General features: G+C 32.6%; 1 protein-coding gene across 1 annotated transcript in view; it reads right to left on the minus strand.

Annotated features, from left to right (window-relative positions):
- The window catches only part of CSMD3 (CUB and Sushi multiple domains 3), a 1,168,727-nt gene that overhangs the window by 303,853 nt on the left and 841,431 nt on the right, over positions 1 to 23,443 (minus strand). The window contains exons 23-24 of the mRNA XM_072774281.1: positions 22,582 to 22,751; positions 11,535 to 11,691 (exon numbers count right to left, since the gene is read on the minus strand). Coding sequence (XP_072630382.1) covers positions 11,535 to 11,691; positions 22,582 to 22,751 — 327 coding nt within the window. The remainder of the gene's footprint in view (positions 1 to 11,534; positions 11,692 to 22,581; positions 22,752 to 23,443) is intronic.

The following is a 23,443-nucleotide window of genomic DNA, read 5'->3' on the forward strand; positions in this document are numbered from 1 at the left end:
ACACCAGTTATAGCTTATGTGACTAGAGGACCATAGTGAATATTCTAAATAGCCTCATGAGATAGAAAAATCTGTGATTTCAAGGCAATGTTGGAGAAAAAGCAAACTTTTATATGTGTACATCATAGGATAAACAGAAAGATTCTCATCTCTTTTATAAGCACAGATCCTTGATCAAATTAATCTAGATTTGAACTAGAAAACAAAAAAGCATATATTAGCTCACATATGTCAAATCACTAATTTGCATCATTGACTTCCTAGAATGTCAAAACAGACATTAAATCACTAGAACTTGCACATCTCAAAGTACTAAATATATATAATAATTCAGTAAATTGAGGGATACATTAATTCTCAGAGAACATAAGAAGGCTTCCCTACTCTCTTCCTTAGGATCTTAGCCATTTTTTTTTCCCACTAACTCATAGAATTACTTTGTACATTTTCATTATTTTGCAATTATTTGCTTCTGTTCTTTGTTTTTTCTATAGGGTTGAATTATTTCATTTTTTCCTCTTTCCACAGAGCATTCCTAGCACAAATTTTGGCACATATAATCATTTTTGTGAATGAATGTGGATTTTTAGAGGCAATTATCTCAAGGAGACAACTGAAAAAGAAACTAAAATAATGCTGAAGAGAAACTAATGTTTATGAAACAAAAAAATCTTCAATAATATCCTGTATGGATCAATTTGTGATAGTTCCATTTGGATGAAAATATGTTAAAATAAGGCAAATGTAAACAGCTTCAGAAACAGAGCCAAACAAGAAGTTAGAGTCGTTAACTCAAATCCCTACATATGCGAGATATAAAGGATACATGGTCAAAGCAAGTCAATCTTTCAAACACAGAAGCAAAAATGGCAGAAGCAGTAACTTTACATTTCCAGGACACATTACTTTGCATAGATCTGCATACTTAATAGTGCATATAGAGTGTCCTTGCTCAAAAAATTATAAGCTTGCATGTCTTTTACCAGACATAATATTCAGTTTATCATTCAAATTGCAGCCACTTCTGAGTTTTACCATATACCATTTATCAAAATAAAAATGGAAATCAACCTCTCTTTTCAAGGTTTATTACCAAATTCATCCTTCCTTAATTTGAATGTTCTGTAAATGTGGTTGGCAATTGCTGGTGATGAGGTAAAATGGAGATTTTTTTTGTAAATTAAGATAATTTATAATACTTTGCATTGTAGATGAAAATGCACATGGACAATAGTATATAAGCTACAAAGCAAAACATAATTTCGTCCAATTTGGTAGAATTATTGTTGCTTATTCATAAATATTCAGATATGTCTTATCTTTATAGAAACATTCAGCTGCCAGTCTTTTCATTGAAAAGCTCAAATACTTGAAACTGACAATTAAATAAAAATGTGTATGAAAAATCACATATACTATAAATATTCACCATTCCTCATGAAACTTGATACTCTGATGAAATGAAAATTTCTAGAGCACAAAATGAACTGAAAATCTCCATTACCTAAATCCTTTCGGCTTAATGAATAACTTTTAAACTGAGATTTAATTCCTTTCCTGCCACAATTAGTGTCAGGATTTCTAATTTATTTTTAAGTCATTATTTGAAACCCACAAAAGAATACAAAGGATAACATAACAACTTCACTATCTGGCTCTATCAGATTCTAGTATCACAGTTGCTTCAGATTAATATTCATATTATTTCAGATTAGTTTTCAGATTAATATTCATATTGATTCATATTCACATAATATTATTAAGAAATAAGTATTATAAGACAAGCTAAAGCTCCTTTGTTTCCTTTCCAATTATTTTCTGAGATAGCAAATATTCTGAAATAGTGTATTATTCTCATACTTATCTTATACTCTATCACATACCTATATGCCTATAGAAAATACATAGTATGTTTTGTATTTATACATTTTTTAAGATTTTTTTATTTGACAGAGAGAGAACGAGAGTGAACATGAGTGGGGGGAGGGGCAGAGGGATAGCAACAAGCAGACTCCCTGCTGAGTAGGGACCCTGAAAATGGGGCTTGATCCCAGGACCTTGAGATCATAACCTAAGCCAAAGTCATGCGCTTAACTAACTGAGCCAATCAGGTGCCCCACAAGTATTTTTACATTTTATAAATTATAAAAATATTTTAAAAATTCTTTTGAGACTGTATTATTGCCCAGCATTATATTTTAACCTTCAAACACATACACATCACACATATACATTTTATTCATTTTAACTACTCTGTGGCATTCCATTAGAAACATACTCCAAAATTGATTTATTTATTTTCCAACTGATGGGCATTTACATTGTTTCCAATTATGCCCTGCTACAAAAAGGCCATATTTTTTTTGGTCTCCTTTTGGACATGTTGCAAACATTACTATTCCATGTAGGGATCCAGAGTACATTTTGTCCTAAGATTTCATCAAAATCTGCTAATCTGTTATTTACCGTCTGCCTTAGCCTACTGAAAGATAAGTGGTTGAATTTCTACATCAACATAATTTCTGTGCAATTTATTTATGAGCAATAGCTGTGTATTCACATGGGGTAATGTCAGTCAGTAGAACACTAATATAATAAGGCACATGGCCTACAAATATAAATATTTGAAAACTCAGTCTTTGAATGTAAGTCAGCATTTCTGATGGAATTTAAAACAAGATCTTTATATGCTTTATTTTTTTTTGAAATTCAGTTAAAATGTAAATATGTATTTAATATTGCAAAAAGATACATTTTAGAGTATTTATTGCTGAGTGAATATATAGTAGTTGTACAGACCAAAAGAAAGAACTTCCAAATTGTTAAATAAGGAGAAAGGTTGTTAATAAGGGAATTGAGAAAGCATGTTGGCTAACTATGGTAAGGGATCATATCCATTCTGAAACTAAAAACAATTTGAAGTTTAAATTAAATTAAAAAACAATTTAAAGTTTAAATAATAATGCAAGGAGATAAATGAAGATTCTTCTACCATCATTTTCATCTATATGGAATTCTTTGGTGAATTTGAGTCATAATACTTTAGTAGAATATAAGAATTATATTTAATGTTAATCATTCAATTCTACTTAGGCTATGAATCTTGCAAGAACAAGTCTCATTTTAGAATTTTATTTATTTATTTATTTATTTATTTATTTATTTATTTATTATTTATATTTTAAGGATTTTATTTATTCATGAGAGAGGCAGAGACATAGGCAGAAGGAGAAGCAGACTCCCTTCGGGGAGCCTGATGCCAGAACCCAATCCCAGGACCCTGGAATCAAGCTCTGAGCCCAAGACAGAAGCTCAGCCACTGAGCCACCCAGGTGCTCCTAGAATTTTTTATATTTAAATGAGGATGTATACAAAGTAGAATGTCAACTTTGCCACTTTAAAATTTTCAATCAGGAAAAAAATGAATAATATTTGCAAGTAGGAAATTGTCCACAATGTGCAACACCTGTGATAAACCTCTTTGATTTAGTCATAATGAAGAAAATAATAGGAATAAAGAGAAGAAAGTATTAAAGGACTACACATTCCTTTATTCTTACTAGTCAATTTAATAAAAAAAGGTACACATTTATTCTTCACTAGTCAAGCTCTATAAAACATATCAAACTCTGAAACCACAAACTTTATAAGAATGCTTTAAAAAGACAATCCTTTCAGTTTTGAGTATATAGAAGTTAAACATTTAAACAACCAAAAGTTTGTAGAAGTGATTGCTATGTGTTTCCAACTAGGGGAATATGAAATGTGGTAAAGAATCCTTTTCTTTTTTAATTGCTGATGCTCTAAATACTATGTATAAAGTTCTGAGTAGAGATCATTACTCACAGACTTTCCTATATTTTAATCTGTTAGGCATGAAAAAGTGAGTGATATTTTTAAATGTGCTAGTTTGTGTCTTGCACATCATACATTTGTACATCATTCTGGGATGGTGAGATTCAGCTTTGCCTGAACATTAATTTTTAATCATCAGCCATTTGGTATTTGGCCAAAATGTATAGTTGGTACATGCTAGAAACATCCAGGAATGGAATTTTACTAGACATTGCCAAATTACTCTCCTAGGTGACATTACCAACTTGCATTCCCCAAACTTAAAAGAGTTTCAGGTTCTTCAAATTGCCATCAGCACTTAGTATTGTAGAGCTTTTAAATTTTTAGTGACTTCATGAATGTGTAATAACATATTATTTTAGATTCAATTTTTATTTCTCAATTTCTATTAAGCATTTTTTTTTTGGTTTGTTTACTGCCTACCCAAGGCTTCTTTAATGTGAAATTTTCTTTTTTTCTTCTTATTAATTTATAGGATACTTTTCTATAGAGTTTACATTTTTCTGTTACATATATTGTAAATATTTTCTAAAATAGCTCATCTTTTTACTTTGTTTATGGTGTGTTTTGCTATAGAGGCATTTAAAATATGTATGACGACTGGGAGTTGTTCAGGAAAATACAAGCCACTTAGATACTTTGAATTGCTAATATCTCATACAAGGAATAGATACATCTTTATTCCTATTATATTGAGGGGAAAATATAAGAAATGAAGACAGAATGAAGGTCAGAACCCCTGCTGGGCTTTTCAGGAAATCCTGGAATTCAGGGAAGTTGCTGCCTCTAAAACCACCTGCTAGCACCACACACCTGTCTGTGGTGCCATAGACAATAATGGCTTCTCCATCCATTCCACATCTTGGCTCTCACAGGATTGCCTTTAATTGGCAGAATCTAAGTAGAGATCTTCGCTAACCAGAGTATGGGAAATACAGTTGCCAGGTTTTTAGTCCTTACACTTCAGGGAATTGCTTAGAAGGGCAGAGATGCTACTGACTATTGATAGATTTTTGCTTGTATTCTTGTTTTAGAAATCTTACTCCACCTTAAAGACATAGCTATCCTAGGCCCAGTTTTTTCTCTAAATATTTTAATGTTTTGATACTCACATATAAGTCTTCAATCCTCCAGAAATTAATTTTTATGTAAAGAGTAAATTAGTAGGTCTTTAGATATTTAAGTTCAACATTTGTAAAGCTTTTGGAATGTCAAACTTATAAAAATGACAGTGACTATTCCGTCATTCTACTATGAAGAACTATCTAATATTGCCTATGTAACTGACAGATAATCAAGAAATATCTAATATTTTAGTTAGAATATCTTATATTACATAATGCAGCATTCACTAGTACTTCCTTTATTACCTGGTTAATTCCAAGTTTTAAAGAGTAAAGGAAATGCCAAATGCATCTGGTTAGTGCTTTATAGGACATAGAACCACATAGAATAAATATGTTGCTTCCTTGTAATTTACTTATTCTCTACTTGCATTTACATTAAATAATTATATCCAAAGAATAAAGTTAGAGTTAATAAGTCATCTGATTATTTTTCATGATTAACACTGCCAACAACATACTGGTAATTATATTAAAGAGTTTAAATAAAGATAATTTACTATGTATTTATAGGGTTAGTGCACAGGAGGCATCACAAATTAGCTAATGTCTTTCATTAATTTGGATATAAAATTTGAAATGGGCATGTTCCATGTGGATTATTGAATCATTTCAAGCAACAAGACTGGAAGGCCATAAGGGTCCAAATATAGCTGAACTTTTCCCTTGGGAAAATGAACATTTCTCCAACAGGCTTTTTAGTAAATTAACTGTGCAGAGGTGATAACAAGAGACCCACAAATAGTGTCTAATGGTTGGGCATCAGGGACATTTACCAGATCAGCTTTTGAGAAGACAATGCTATAATTCATCCAAAAAGGTGTGATTTAGCTCTGTAATGGATGGTTGTTTAAAATACTCAATTACTTTCTACTGAGTGAAAGTGGGATAACTACAAATGAATAGAGCTAAAAGAATCTGCAACAAAGCATAACTTCAAGAAATAAAATCTAAAGATTACACAAACAACATAAAAGACACTAGGTCCAAGTTAGTTCCTCATTGTAAGTTTAGCCAGTAAGAAACCTTTCTGAGTCTCAGGCATAAAATGACAAAAGTGTCTTTGGAAAGAATTGCATTTACTTTTTAAAATATCTTTTGCTTTTACATTTACATTAACAATTAAAAATAATAAATCTATGGAATTTCAAATATAAAATATCCCAAACTTGGGTTGGAGATAATGTAGTATGATGAGTAAGAGGCAGAGCCCTTCAGTCCAATTTCCATATCTGTACTTAATAGCTATGCGATCTTGGGCAAGTAGCAACACTCTTCTGAGCTTCGTTTTCCTTTTTTTCTAACTGAAGATAATAATACCTTCCTCATAAGTTTATGTCTTATAACTAGGAGATAGTAGATAAATGTTAGCTATTATTTTTTAACTCTAATAGTTAAAGATATGATAATGTTGAAAGGTTTCTCTGCATCTTTTAAATAAAACCCAAACCCTTCACTATAGTCCACCTCACTGCTGTCTAGCTTCCACTTTTTTCATTTTGTCCCATTTTCCTTGCTCATTCAGTTGTAGACACACAACTCAAGCTCAGGCCTCTCTTAAGCCTTTGCACAAAATGCTCTCTTTTTTTCTGGCACCCTCTGCCCACAGATCTGTGTGTGGTTGTACCTTCTTATAATTCCAATATCAACTCAAGGAATACCTCTTCTGAGATGGAGTCCCTGAACAAGCTAGCTATAGTAGCCCCGTCTCCTATACTATCTCTCCTATTGACCAGTTAGAAATTATTACTAAATGCAGTTCTCTCATCCTGTGTTCCTGTCTTTCTTTTCTGTCATTTCCCTCTAAAAAGTTAGCTCCATATGGGCAGGAACTTTGTATTATTCATTGTTCTCTTTATCCCCAGGGCATAAAACATTCCAGAAGGCAAAGACAAACTATGTTTCAATGAATAATTTCCACAAAAAAATGTAATTACAGTATAGGAATAAAAGAGAAGAAAAGACATATGACCAAAGAGAAATGGCATTTCTACAACTTGGTCTTCAGTGAGAAAAATTCAGTGTAAGACACCAGATTTACAAATGCCTTCTTGAAATGTGCATTGAGGGGCTGAGGAACTCTGGTTGGGGTATCCTATCAGGTTTTGCCGAGTTCTATTATAGAGTGATCCAGTGCAGAGTGATGTTTTAAGAAGGATACTATATTGATATTTTAGTTTCTGATCTGTTCTTCCAACTTTAGAAGGAGATAGTAATTTTCTCTCCCTTTACTCCCCTTTTCCCTCAAGGAAATGCAGCTATGCCTTTAGGGGTTGCAGGGAAATTGGTGACTAATTTGTGTTGTAAAATATGCCTCTCTATATCTTTTTGGGGTAAGTTTCAGATTTCTCCAGGGCAAGAATAGTTGATAGCCATTATTTTGAAAAGAATGGAAGAATAGCCTGACTCAATGAGGGAGTTAATTCTGAGAAGCTGAGTAGTGATTGATTCCCTAACGGTAGTTAAGATTTAACAAAGTTTTATCATGCCATTTTATTCTCAACCAGTGTAGCTATCTAGGATTCATTTTGTTTTTGTTTTTGTTCTTTTAAAAAAGATTTTATTTATTTATTCATGAGACACACACACACAGGGAAAGGCAGAGACATAGGCAGAGGGCGAAGCAGGCTCCATGCAGGGAGCCTGATGTGGGGCTCAATCCTGGGACTCCAGGATCACACCTTGGACCAAAGGCAGGGGCTAAACTGCTGAGCCAACCAGGGATCCCTCATCTTTTGCCTTATATGAGAAAAACAAATCCCGGTTACTTAGGCTATGGTCAAGTTTTCCATTACCTGAAACCAAAAGCAACATCTCAACTACTGTTTCCACTGGTCCATTTGCTACTCTTAATGATTCTATAATGAATGGGCCAATAAGACAGTTGAAATAAGGCTCAGTTGGTTAAGCATCTCCCTTCAGCCCAGGTCATGGTTGGGGGGTCCTGGGATGGAGCCTCTGCTCAGTGGGGAGTCTGCTTCTCCCTCTGCCCACCCTCCTTCTTATGATCTCTCTCTCTCTTTCTCATTCTCTTTGTCTTGAATAAATAAATAAAATTAAAAAAAAAGATAGTTGAAATAAAATGCACCTTAAAAAGTTCTGTCCTAAAATATTTCCTCATTTTTATCTCAGCCAAACGTGTTTCTCTCCAACCTAAAAATGAAAAAAACAAAAAACCAGGCAACCACACAAGTCAACAAAAGAGACAATAGAAAGAGAGAGAATGACTATCATTAGATAGGATACACGTCGTTAGATAAGTGTGGTCATAAAAGGCCTGTTTGTGCTCACACTATAATTGTGAGGAGCTAGGCAAGTGTGATTTAATCCAAATTGGAATATTTGCTGTATTTGCCTTGAATGTGCTTAACATGGTCTTTCTAGTCCCTGTGCCTTTTCTCATCTTATTCTCTTTTTGCCTGGTATACACCACACCATTTCTTTTTGTGACCCACCAACACAACCTTGAATACCACCTCATTCGTGAATCCTTACTTGATCTGCCCAAGAGCCAATTTGTGTCTCTAATTCTTCCCTTTCTGTCTTTAATTCTCATGATGGGAATCCTGGGAACCCTCTATGTCACAAAAGGTTCTCTCAGATGTTTCAGAGGCAAAGTTCGGATAATTATAAGGAGGAACACAACACAGAATGGCAGGGTGGAATTAGATTTAGAAATCACCAGATACAAGGATTCATACACAAAAACATGGGCCGTTACATTTTTCCTCATGTTTGGGCACCTTAGCAAATTCTCTTATGTTCAAAAATTAATTACTATCTCTATGGAGTTTATGAATATTTAAAATATGTGCCCTTGTAGAATCTTCTTCTACAACACAAAAGCATTTTATAAAATCAGTATTCAGACCGCACATTAATTTACTAAGATATGTGAAGAGATGCAACTGAAGTAAAACTGACTAAAGACATTACGAGAGGAAATGGCCCCCTGAAGAAGCATGCATAATATGCTTGCAAAAAAGTGTAAAGATAGTACAGTGTGATACTGTACTGTTAAATTAGTTGAGAACATAAACTACTGCAAAAGAAATGTTAAAAAGTAAGCTAACTCTTCCTAAAGGAGTCAGGGTAAGCACTAGTGGGGAAATATCAAAGATGAGTCTTAAAGTTCAAAGGCTCAGTGGATGCTTCAGTTGGGGGCAAACCAATAACAATTGTTAACCTGGAAGGGAAAGCAGCCTGGCACAAGTGCTATGGCTGGAAATGAAAACATATTTGGAGGATGGGAATAAATTTTTGTCAAAGCTAGGAAATTTGTGATTAGCTATTAAGGTAATTTCAGATATGTAGAAAGATTGCCATTGTCAGAATCAGAAGTAACACCTTGGAACAATTACAATTAATGACAGATGTGTTACTACTTCCAAGACCCTCTCCAAAAGGGGTTCAGAATACAGCTGTTGTTTCAGAAAATCAGGGAACCCTTCACTGACCTGGTGATATCCACAGACAACTTGGAAGTAGGCTATATATTTTGGTTCCAGATCTGAGATGGAAACATTTAGGTTTTAGTCCTGGGACTAAAAAAAATATTAATAGATATTTATAGATGTATATCTACCCTTTTAAAAAAATAATTGCTTTTATATTCTCTTTCCAATTCCATCTCTCCATCTCCATAATGACACACATTCTATAATGAACAACCAGAGTCATTAAGAAGAGTGATTTCAAATATTTCCTTTTTAAGATGTCCTTTTTGACATGTGGGAGCTCATACCAATGACAATAAAGTCAATGATTTCACTTGTTCCAGACACTTACCACCCCACACAATTTTAAATGCAGGTATGTCCTACAATGTCTAGTTTCTTTGCATCAAAAATCTCAAGTTACACAGAATTTAAATATCTGGAAAGGAAATCTAGTTTTTTTTTTTTTTCCTATGAAACCCATTAACATTTTAGACGAGGAGAAATGCAAAACGATGCAGAGCAAAGGGAGATCATTATGTAAACATTGAGCCATGACTTGAAAAATGTCAGCAACTCTGTTAGAAGACAGAGTGGAAGAGAAAAGCAGACTTAAAAAAATGTGCCCTTCTGAGCAGATCACACCAATTATATTTGAGCACAGGTCTCAATACTATTACTTTTAAAATATCACATAGTAATAATATCTGTAAACACAACTTGCTTGGATTTTCATTTGTCTTTGGAAGTAGTTCATAAAAAATGCATTGTACACAATAGTTCTCAGGATTTAAAAATATGAATTCAACATCCATTTTGTTAATTTAGGTTTTGTTATGTTAATGATGTAACAATTCTAGCACAGGTAGAAAAAAGCCTTGAAATAAACAGGGAGCAAGAGTAATCTCTTAGTTATATAAATCAGATTTTTAAATATAATACAATTTTAGCATAATATACTCTTTTGTCTTCTAGTTCTCATACCATTAAGAAAGAACATTTTCATAAACAATACTTTGACTCAAATTCTCTTTAAGATTTCATGTGAATATCTTTCTAATTTCCTAGTTTCTGTAATAGTTTCCATCCATCTGACTTCTTGAGAAAACTATAGGGGTCATTAGATTTTTTTCAAATATTCTAAAAGTAAAGATTTCTGAATATTGCTACTTAATTTATTTTGCTAAATTTAAATGAATAGTCTGAACTTCCAAGAAATGATTTGATCTGATTACAAATTTATTTTACACACAGTCAGTAACCATCCCAGTTTTACATGAGCTCTACTTTCTTAGTGGACTATCTTAAGAGTAAAAACTCAATAAATATATTACCTGAATATAATTTATTGTTGAATGATGTAATTGGTCTGTTTCTTATGGCACTGGTAAAATAAATTCATTTTATTTACATAACAATTGATATAATCCACCAATTTATGGTTCTCAGTCTTTTTTTTTTTTAAGATTTTATTTATTTATTCATGAGAGAGACACACACACAGAGAGGCAGAGACACAGGCAGAGGGAGAAGCAGGCCCCACGCAGGGAGCCCATTGTGGGACTCGATCTCGGGTCTCCAGGATCACACCCTGGGCGGAAGGCAGCACCAAACCTCGGAGTCACCAGGGTTGCCTCATGGTTCTCAGACTTTGAATTCTACTTATTTAATTATCAGAATAGCCAGCTGGAGTGTAATGCAATATCTGTGTATGAATTTATTTTTAATAAAGCAATTCAACACAAAAGCAAAACAAAATAAAAACTTAATTCTAATGTAAACTCATCTGAAACCATCCAGTTATCCTTAATGACTGTCCAACATATAGCTACCACACATTGCAAGCATGGAATTTCCATCTATTGAAGAAATTGATTATATTTTTAAAATATTGGATGAGGAGAATACTTTTATTTTAAAAATACATAAATAAATGACTTAATCATTCTGAACCTTAGTTGTTTCAACTATGAAACTGCAATAGTTACAATACCTGTAATTTATGGAATTGTCGTTAAGGTCATATAAAATCATATGTAAAAGGTAGTTCTAAACTTCAGATTCATGATCAATAGTTGGGTGTTACTTTACCTGGTAAATTGCAATTACAAATACTTACTGGTATAGACAAGTTGAAAACCTTCATCTGTCCCTTCAGAATCAGAATTAAATTCTAGCCAGAGCTGATTTGAAGTACTGCTAAGTGTCAATCCTCGCATAGATGCACCAGTAAATGCACCTAATAGATGAGTCGTTTTATCTTTTCCATCATAAATCTGCAAAATATTATTAAAAATGTAAACGTGCCAATAATAACCAATTCAAATCATGTGTTTGTATTTATGAAAAAAGGAAATTATCATACTCCTCCTAAATCAGATCACTCATGTCCCCCAAGGACAATTACTGTATTAATTCCTATATATATCAAGACAAGAAAGTTAGAATCCGCATGGATAATTTTCAAATTCCAAGCTAAGTATACCATAAGTACTCATATCATACAACTTTTGATCTTATAAAAATAATGCTTTTTTATGACAGGTGTTAAAAATTGAAAATATCTACAAATAGCTGATTTTCAAGGTTAGTTGGTATTTTTCTGAAACTTGCTTTAGGGGTCAAATACTTGTTTTTCTAATAACATAATTAAAAATTAAATAATTAGAAAAAAATAATATAAACATACTTGCTTCTTTCGCAACTTCTATAATTCATCTACTTCCTTTAACTTAACCATTTTCAACATGTAAAAAATATTAAATGAGTAACAAATGTTTTTAAAAACTAATTTAACAAGACAAAAATATACAAAACAAAATTTATAAGCTCTCAAACATCCCTGTGTTATTCTCATTCTTCTGAGGTATAACTTCTCATTATATTCTAATTTGCTTTTCTTTTATCAGTCATTATAGACATCTCTCCAAGTCAGTAGATACAAATCCTGCCTTTTGAGAGCTGTGCAATATTTCACACAGTTACATTACCACAACTATCATTCCCATATTAATAATTTTGAGTTTTTTGTTACTAAGAGAAATACTGAAATAAATACCTTTTACATATAACTCACCTTTTTTTAATAATACTCGTATTTTCATAAGAAAGTTTTCAATATATGGGATTTTTGAGCTAACATGTTCATATGTAGCCAGATCATTCCCAAAAAGTGTATAGAAATTAAATGGAAGATTTACCAAACATTTCCTGATACCATCTTTTTGCCCTTAAGGCATGTACTTTCAATGGGATACTTATTCCCCACTCCCCCAAGGCAGTGAAAATTGGTTCTTGCATGTGATAAAGTCTTATATTACACTAATTAGTCTTTTATTAATTAATAATAATTATTATAAATAATTATTTATTATTAATTACAATGATTAGTAGTGCTACAAGATTACTCTATCTGACCAATTTTATTCCATAGTATTTAGTTTTATAGGGTTGGGAGCTCATTAGGTGAGTGATAATGAATAGAAAAAGTTGAGAAATGCTGCCCAAAAGTTATTTATCTCCTGCATGAAACTGCATTACTTCTAACCTGGTGTTAGTGTCAAAATTATATTGTTGAACTCCTAATCCAGTGACCTTGCCATTGCATCAGTGATCCCCAAAAGTGGGATTCATCATGTCCATGTCATATAAGAGAAAGCAGTTACATGGTACACAATGGAACTTTCCATTATTATTATATTAACCTGCATGGTAGACTTTCTTTGGGCTAAATTTTTGGGTTCAATTTGATAATCCACATAGAAATTTTTTATAATTAACAAATGAAAATTCATGCACAATTTTTATGTATTTCTTCTTTTTTCCATTTATCTTTATCAGGTTTTAGTAATCAATTTATGTTAACTTCATAAAACAGACTGGGAAAATCTCACTATATTTCTTTTTTTTTTTTTTTTTTTATGATAGTCATACAGAGAGAGAGAGAGGCAGAGACACAGGCAGAGGGAGAAGCAGGCTCCATGCACCGGGAGCCTGATGTGGGATTCGATCCCGGGTCTCCAGGATTGCGCTCTGGGCCAAAGGCAGGCGCCAAACCGCTGCGCCACCCAGGGATCCCTCTCACTATATTTCTAATATCTGGATTATCCAAATAAAATGAGACTTTTTATTTATAGGCTTAAGATTTTTTCAATTCAAGAAAATATCTTTGGGTTTTCATTTTTTAAATACTTCTTGTCTAGTTTATCCTTTTATTTTCTACCTAGAATGTCTATTATCTTGTATTGTTTTTAAACCTGTATTGTGATACTCCTATATTTTCTCTTCTCAACTGTCTTTCCCACTGTAGTATAAAAAACTCTTCTATTTGATCTTCCACAGGAATAATTAGAGTTTCAGCAGTGACTAATCTCTTTTTAGGGCTTCTAGCAAAATCTTAAATTTTAAAATCATTGATCAAGTTCTAGAAAGTCTCTCCTCTCTCTTTCTCTTCACACTCTAATTGCATTATCTTAAGATTTACACAAAAGTTTAAATTAATTTTCAAATTTCTCTTAGTACTTCCACAGTTGAATTTAATGCATACCCCCTGTTCTATGCATTTAATTTGGTCTTTCTTCCCTCCAATTACTGAATTCCCCTTAAATATGTATCTATGTACCCTTAGATATTTACAGGATTATATTTATTATTGATATAGGATTTAAGTGTTATCAAGACTACAGATAAAATTTTATTTAACATGCTGTGAAAATATAACTTGTACTCAAGGCCCTTGGGGTCCTCTTTGAACCACATTACCCTATGCCTTTTCTTTTTTTTTTTTTTTAATTTTTTTTTTAATTTTTTTTATTTATGATAGTCACATCAGAGAGAGAGAGAGAGAGAGAGAGAGAGGCAGAGACACAGGCAGAGGGAGAAGCAGGCAGGCTCCATGCACCGGGAGCCCGACGTGGGATTCGATCCCAGGTCTCCAGGATCGCGCCCTGGGCCAAAGGCAGGTGCTAAACCGCTGTACCACCCAGGGATCCCCCCTATGCCTTTTCTGAAAGTAATTCTGAAGTCTCTATTACCAGGACCTTCTGCTCTTTCCCTTTGTGATTGAGGGAATCAGCAGCTTCCTATGTGCCTACAGGCTCCACTAGTTTATTTATCGTATTAGGACAGAGAGGGAGTAGAAATAGAGGGGTGGGCAGATTTGAGGGCTAAACTCAAGCCAACATGGTCATGGAATTCCTAAAAGAAAACATTTTACTATTCTCCTTTCTTTGAAAAGTCTTTCTGTCAACTAAAACACAACAACAAGAACAACAAGAACAACAAAAGTAGGTTGACTGTTTAAGAGGATTTGCACTAGGTAGAGAGCTCCTTGGACAAACTTCCTAATATTATAGGGAGAACCTTGAGTCGCACTGATGGCACTTACCAGACAAATAAGTTTCTGTTTTAGTTATCAGCAAGAAGTTATTTATCTTCAACAAAGCTGAACCAAATGTTGAGGTTTGTTAGCTCGGGAATTTTATTGTTTAATTACAAGAGTCAACTTTCTATTTCTTAAGAATAGTAATGGTAAAAACCAGTAGTAATTCAGAGACAAGGCAACACTTGCTAGAAAACAGACTTTTCTGTTTGTGAGTTTCAAATGTTCATTATTCTCAGAAGCTGCTTCTGAACACGTTTATTTTATAACTCTACATATGACATAGTTCATAATTTCTAAGTTGAGAGCTATACACTTACAACCAAATCATTTAACTTGCAGATCCAGTGGCTCTTATTTGTGGCTAATACTGCCTAGGTAATGCCAAAGAATATTTTCCTTTTATTTTCCTTACTTTTCACCAGCACATAATTTCATTCTTATGTTATATAAATCATTGTTTCTTGGATTCAACTAGTTTTCTGCTTTTATATGTGGATAAACTTCATTTGTCAAAAATAGCCAAATAAATAATTAATTGATGCAAATGAGTAAACAGAAATTGGTTCTTGAATTCTCTTTCTAATTTTTTTAAAAGTCTCTCCTAATGTTTTTCTTAAATTTTCAATGGTAATAAAAGAAAAGTTGAATCATAAGTGAAACCCTCACTTTACACTTGAAAATCATTTGTATATAACTTAATGTTTAGAAAGTACCAAAATTCAACTGACTTAGTTCTATGCACTGGATTAGGTACTGGGAATACAATTGGAAAAAAAAAAGACATAATTCTTAACCTGAAGGAGATTTAAAGAATATTGTTTGTCCCAAGAGAAACATTTATATTATTTTTTAAGCTAGAAGAATACTTTTTTCTTAAAAAAAAAACAAAACTGTCTTTAAGATATCATTTGAAAACTAATCATTGAAAGAAAAAGCATTAAAAAAAGAAAAAGCATTAAAAGGGCTGATACTATATATATATATATATATATATATATATATATATATATATATATAAAATCTTAAGCCCAGCAAAGAGGATCTAATTCAGCACCCACACTCAATAACTACAGCTTATTTAACAATGTAAAGTCAAAAGGCAGAAAACAAATAACACAGAAATACCACTATCATCATAAAAGTAAAATGAAGTGTGATAATTCAACTATGAATTTTTAGAAGCTTGTATAAAGTTATTATAAATCAAGATGAAAAGCAAGTTTTGATTAGCAAGACTTCAAAGGGAGAGTTTTATAGTAATGATCAAGCCAATGCTATTTAATTTGTGAATAAAATCCTTCAAATGTATCCAAGGACGTATGGAAGCATAATGGCAACAAGAAATGACAAAGCAATGTAGTCAAAGGCAAATTACTTTGGAAGTAGATATGGATGCAAGTACATAAATAAGAAAATACAACCATCAAAATGTACATTTCATTTAAAAGCAAATGTACACGGACATTAGGTGGCTCAGTCGGTTAAACATCTGCCTTTGGCTCAGGTCATGATCTTGGAGTCCTGGTATCAAGTCCAGCATCAGGCTCCTGGCTCACTGGGGAGTCTGCTTCTTCCTCTCCTTCTCCTCTTCCCTCCATGCTACCTCTCTCTCTCTCTCTAATAGATGAATACAATCTTTTTTAAAAAGAATAAATTTATAGTACAGAGTGATTATACTAGGTCTTACCCATAGAACTTTTATTTGAGATCATTACTTTTCATATTTCTGTTCTGATTAAAGTCAGGATCTTTAAGTATGCTTTTATTTGGAGCTCTTTTCTTTTTTTCAGTTTATTATTATTATTTTCAGCACAGGTCTTATATCCATTTGTTTTCCAAAATTTACAAATCTAAAAAAGAATACAGTAACTGAATCTTTATTATATTTTTTTGTGTTAGAAATGAGAGGATTCTGGTATTCCCCGCCGAAATATTCTGTTACTTAGCACCTAATTCAGATACTGAAGACTCACTTTAACGTCAAATTTAGAATTTCAGGTTTATTTAACAATTAATATCATGAAAGCCATTGAGGGCTTTTGTAACATTAATGAAACTCTGATGAGGCTCACATTCGTCAAATGGTTGTCATTAACCTGGTAATCTTATAATAGAACAGACTAGAACTTAATGTTGCCGTGTTTCAGTTATCAAACCTTTGATAATGGATCAGGGCCTGAAATTAATTTTGTTGTACAGACCCTCCTAGATCTGGAAGGTCAAATCCTGTTATAATGAACTGCTTATCAACACTCAAAACTGTGGGTTTTGTTTATAATAAATGCATGATTAGAAGGCATATTCTCAGTCATTCCTCTAATGAATTAGCAAGTCAGATGTTATCTGAAACCAAGAACAAAAAGTACATAGAAAATAAAGTCAAAAGGGAAAAATCATATACGTACATATCCATAATCATACACACCTGCAAATTATTCCTGTTCATGGATATTAGAATTTTCATTTCTGCTGCTTGTTTTATAAATTGATTTGGAAATTTAAATAAATAATTTTTCAAATAAGGTGAGTGAAATGTCAAAGTTTGAATTAAAAAAATTGTTTTACAATGCCTTATCAAAAAGGACAATGTTCCAAACTTTATGCTCTCTGAAATAAAATGAAACAGAACAACAGAGAACTTTTGTTCATACTAAAATATTTATGTCTTTGAAATAATTGTATAATGCGTACTCAATTATAAGAGCTAATATATTTTAGTGAAGGAGTTTGAGACATGATGCAGAGTGAGCTTTTCAGGAGTTTAAGCTCTGATAATATAACAGAGTTGAAGTTCCAATTCTACCTTTAAAGCTGTATGGCCTGTCACAAATCATTTCACTCCTGTTATCCTCAGTATGGGAAAGAATGAAGGATTTTATGCGGCCTAATATAGCACTCATAACAAATAAATATTTAGAGAATGTTTTTGAAGGAAGAGATAATAAAGGATTACCAGTGAACAAGCAAAGCTGGCAGATATGTGTGGTGGACCTATGAGATCTCCAGTATGCTAGGAAATGTTTAACAACCAGCTTTCAAACAAATAGAATTAGTGGATGTATATACACACACATTTAAAAAAAAAACTTTTATTTTTTTATTTACATAAAGAGAGGTTGGAAAACTTTCTGAAAAAGAATTAGAAGATATTTTTGACTGTTTGGGGGATAATATCTCTGTCATAACTACTCAATACTGCCACTGTAGTACAAAATCAGGTACAGATAATATGTAAATAAATGAACATGAATTCTCTTAGTAAAATTTTATTTATAGAGATAGGTGTCAAGACCAGTTTGGCCCATAGAGTGTTTGGGAATCCCTGCTTGCAACTTACAAACAGCAAAAAAATATACAATAGTCATTATTTACAAACAGCAAAAAAATATACAATATCATTACTGCATATTCCATAGAGCTAATTGATTCTTATAGTATAGATTCAGTGTTTTTTTTTTTTTTTGCCAAATTTTTGTGTCTGCAACTTATAATTGCAACTGACAAACAAGAGTGGTTCCTAAATGAATATTGCTTGATTTTTTTATGTTAACAAGATCAAAGAAAAGCAAAGTTAAAATAATGTTATATTAGAAAATCATATCTGTAAATGACGGGAGCAACTTCTTGGCTAAATTGAGTATTAGTTTTTAATTCTGGAAAATAAATACTCTCTAAAAAATAAATATTCTCAATATTTTTGTGTTATTCACAACAGAATGGCTATAGACACAATCCATTCTTAAACTCAAGTATAGATGATAAGTAAAGCAATAGATCAAGTCAAGATCTGTAGTGTTCGTCATTTTCTGCAGTGTGATTTCTCCTTAGTATTGCTGATATCAAGCTATCAATGTGACATCTCTGTATGCAGAGCTGGGAAAGGATGGACATTCTGCACAGTATTTCCACCATAGAGATATAATATACATAAATCATCTAAAAATATAGTAATAATAAAAGTAACAAAATAATCAGGAAATTAAAAGTTGTATTTGTTACCTTTGTTTTTAATATAACTTAATTATAATTGTAATATAATTTAATTTATTTTTTAATAGTGGCTATGTTTAACAACCAGTTCACAAAATTACTAACAATTTACCAGTAGGTTCTCACAAGAAGTATTCCAAAGACTAGCACATTGGTTAGGAAATATGCTTGAAAATAATACATCTTAAAAAAAACAACATTTTAATAACTTCTTGATCATACTGCTAAAAGAATGGTATTAGTGTTACTAATCAAATCCTTCAACTATCTAGTTTCTCATAAATGTGACAATTCTCTTAACTCTTTCTTTCAGACTCTCAAAACCAGTATTAAGTTATTTTACTGACTCTTCTCCATTATCATCCATTCTGTTTACATTTTGCATAAGATATAGGTCTTTAAACTACACAATACTGAGTGTGGTCAAAAGATTGTCTTGAATTTTGTCCCTGCTACATTCCCTTATCTAAACATAGTGCTTAATCTTTTTCTGAAAAGAAAAACAAACATTACAACAACAAAACAGAGATAATATTTCTGATTGCTATTCAGCTTTTGTCTTATTAGGCTGACAAGGCCAATTACTCATTGTTCCTTGTTTAGAGTGTTCATATAATAAATACCTCCTATAAATTTTAATTGAAATAACTAATTAAATTACATATTTTGAGTGAGGTTTTAGAAGTTTAGTATTCTTGCCCATTGAAAGGAACAACACCAAGGGAAGTTATATTCATAATTCCCAAACCTGGTGGTTATCAGAGAATCTGGAGAGCTTCATAAAAATCCACAGTTCCAGGTACAGACCAAATAAAACAAGTTGTCCCCAGATCTGCTGAATCACAAAATCTGGTAGTGGTGCCAGGAATAAACTACCTAGTGGAGTCAAATGATTAGCTACATTTGATATCAACTTTATTAGTGTGGTTGTATAAAAATAAAGTAGTTTATAGAAAGAGGAGAGAGGGAGAAAGAATGGATAGGTAACTGAGCAGGCATCAACCTGGATGGTGAGCTCTTAGAAAGTGTGTGTGTGTGTGTGTGTGTGTGTGTGTGTGTGTGTGGCTATAGATAAAGTTAATACACACCCATGCTTTTATTATTGCTGTTTTAGTTTCAGTCAGCTCTTAAATTCTCTCAGTCAAGGGGCAGAGGGTCCTACTGTAGACATTCGTTTTACCTATTTCCTAGTCTGAATGGAGGAAGAGCTGACTGCACTAGACAACATTACACCTAGTGTAATGTTGGAAAATGCTGAGATAGGGATGGGCTCTTATGGAATGGTTTGCAGTGAGGCAAATGACCCTGAGCTCCTTAGACTTGGAAAATGAATCTTCTGTCCTTTGGAGAGCACATCTCTCTACTTGGGAATATCTAACTGTGCCTGTGTCAGTAGGTATTTTTGAACTAGTGGTCCATTAGATTAATAGAAAGAATAAGACAATATACAAGCATCTTACATCTTAAACTGGTGGAGAAATCATGAAGAAAGATTTAGAGGTTAAAGTCCATCCCCAACTGTCTCTATACAGTGGCTTGCTGAAGTTATTTTGAAATAATAATTCAGAATAAACCCCAGGGAAGATTATCAGCAACAGGGGGTGTTTCTATTGTAATATTTAGTACATAATATTTTCAACTTTGGGAAACGTGTCTTTATTCTGGGAAAGTTACAAATATCTTAATTGCTGGGGATATACATTTCCATCCTGTTGCTCATGAAAGAAAAATCCTTATTTATTTAAAAATCATTTTTTAAAGGGCCCTGAATTGAATTTTTCTGCCTTTCTTCGTCTCTCACCATCCCATGCACTCAACCATTCTCAGGGTAACACAGGCAACAAGTGAATGTTACCTTACTCCAAAGAAGCAGGAGATTAGTCAGAAATCACTCTGAGGAACACATTAGGGCTATTTTTCTATTTTTAAAAAGATTATTTATTTATTTATTTACTTATTTGAGAGAGAGTGAGGGAGAGAGAGAGAGAATGAGAGGGAGAAGGGTTAGTGGGAGAAGCAGACTCCCTGCTGGTGGGAAGCCCAATGTGGGCTCGGACTTGAGACTCTAGGATCATGACCTGAGCAGAAGGCAGATGCTTAACTGACTGAAACACTCAGGTGCTCCTACAGCTATTTTTCTAAAGGCATCATCTCCTATCTCAAATGAATTTTCCAATTAATAGACATCACTCGGCATGGAAAAGTAATAGATACTTTTCAGGCATCACAGAGAGTAAAGAAATATTTTAGGAAGAATGGTGGTGGTGTGGGGAAGCACTTCTTTACTATTAACTGATAACCATATGTTTATTATTGTTGTGCCATACAGGTTAGTAGCTAGTCTGTATCTTGATATATTTTTCCCCATACATAGCCTGAGAAAAGAATAAGCATTGGTTCACTTCTATGTTTAGGCATCCCATTAATCTTAATGCTGACTCTAAGTCAGCAAATAAAACTTATTTTAACAAGAAAACCCAAACAATGATCTGTAGGTTAAAGAGATTATAAAGTGAATTTCTGTTGCCTGTTGGGGGAAAGTGCAAAAAACAAGAATGGTCCTAAATTAACAATAATATTGTTTACATTTAGGGAAATTTCCCACGTCTATACAAACCCCAAAGCACACACTCCTGTGTTAGAGAACCATCAATTATCATCAAAATTATATTCTTTTCAAGAGAAAAAAATAACCAACACTCTTAAAATCACTGCTAAGCAAGGATCCTCTACCCTTGCCAATCTGAGATGTCACATTTTTTTTTAAGATTGTGAAAACAGAATTATGTTGAATTTCTTACCAGGTAAGGAAATCTTGATGAGTAGGGAAATTTATGCAATCATCTTAAAAATATATAAATTTGATGTTTACAGAAGGATTTATTTTTATTCTACTTCTTCATATAAATTATATTTACTAAAACACTTTGCAAAATATGAATCAGCAAGTATGGAAATATTTATTTTCCTAAAATTGTATCTATTAAAAAGGTGGGACCTTTGCCTATTTCAACTTTTTAGAATAAGTTTACAAATTCTACTCCAAATGTTTATTAATCATCTTAATATTTGAAAAGATTTATTGATTTTAGAGCGAGAGAACGTGAGAAGAAGGGGCAGAGGGAAAGAGAGAGAGAATCTCAAGCAGACCACACTCTGAGCATGATGTCTGATGATGGGGAGTTAGATCTCATGACCCTGAGATCATGGCCTGAGCTGAAACCAAGAGTCATATGCTTAACCGGCTGTGCCACCCAGGTGCTCCACTAAACATTTATTATTAACAAAATATATTTTTCTTCAATAATTTATAGATAGGAAGTAATTCATTTTATGTATTTATAAAATATAAAATTTTTGTAGTCATAAATGCAAAAAAAAATCCATGTTATCAACAGAGATAACCAAATTATTTAATGTATACCAAAACAGAAATAAATCATCACTATATTTCTTACAGAAATAACCATTCCTGTGTTAATTATATTTTAAATACATGTCTCCTTGGAGATTAGAAGATATTTGGCTTGAAAATGTTATTTTGGTGTTACTGAAACATTAAAATTTATGTACCATAAAATAAAAATGAATATATTATAAATGGACATTGGAAACAAAACATTTATCTCAATGAAAATGATCATAGGAAAATGGGAAACGACGTATAATTGAAATCTATGATTGGCAGAATCAACTTACGTTTGATCATACATATATATACACATTTATATATATTCATATATACTGAATGACTAAAAATGATCAAAATACAAGTATTTCTGAGTCCACCTACCTTAAGAACATCTCCTTGTGCTAAATGAAATGTTCTGGCTGAAATATTGATTCCCTTTCCTGCTTGAACCTGAATACTATAAATGCATTCATGGTTGTTTTCATAGTTGAGTGGATAATTTGGAGAAAGCAAAATTCCTTCATTATTTGTTGCAGATGCACCACATTCAGCTGCAGATAAAACAGAATATTGAAGTACAGTTTAATAGAAAGCATTATCATTTGCAAGTAATGTAATGTATGGAAGTGTTAATGCATTTTACTCTAACTAGAACCTAACAGGAAAATAATGTACAGAATGGCTGTGTGTTGTAGATGACTCATTCCCTCTCAAATAATACATGGGAAGAAGGAAAAACTGTCCATGGACAGGACATTTGTACATAAATGGAAATATACAATAGCTTCAGTCATTTCCTCTTGCCCCAAAGATGAAAGGATAGGATGGAAAAGGATGGCAGCCCAAGATTTTCAGGATGTATTTTTAGTTTGTAGGTTTCTGATTAAATTCATAATTTATATCGTTTAAAGTCTAAAAGAAAGGTAAAGTGATCAATTTTATTTTAGAATGATTTTTATTCGATCTTTTTAGTTTTATCTTTTCTTGAATTTGACCCCTCTTCCTCCCAATAGTCAGTTTTCCCCTGATCCAAGAACCTCAGGAACAAAAGGGAAATAAATACTACATCGCCTTTGAAAACTGATATAATGGGTAAAATCTGCTAACCAGCAATTGTAACAAACTGGATACTTTTGGAAAATGTATCACATTTCCCAGTTTAAGCAACAAAGTAATTTAAGGGGTTCTCATAATCAGTATATGGTTACTGATGACCCTCTGGATTAATCTAGGAAAATTTAAT

The sequence above is a fragment of the Canis lupus genome, chromosome 14 (genome assembly GCF_048164855.1).
Source record: "Canis lupus baileyi chromosome 14, mCanLup2.hap1, whole genome shotgun sequence".
Lineage (NCBI taxonomy): Eukaryota > Metazoa > Chordata > Mammalia > Carnivora > Canidae > Canis > Canis lupus.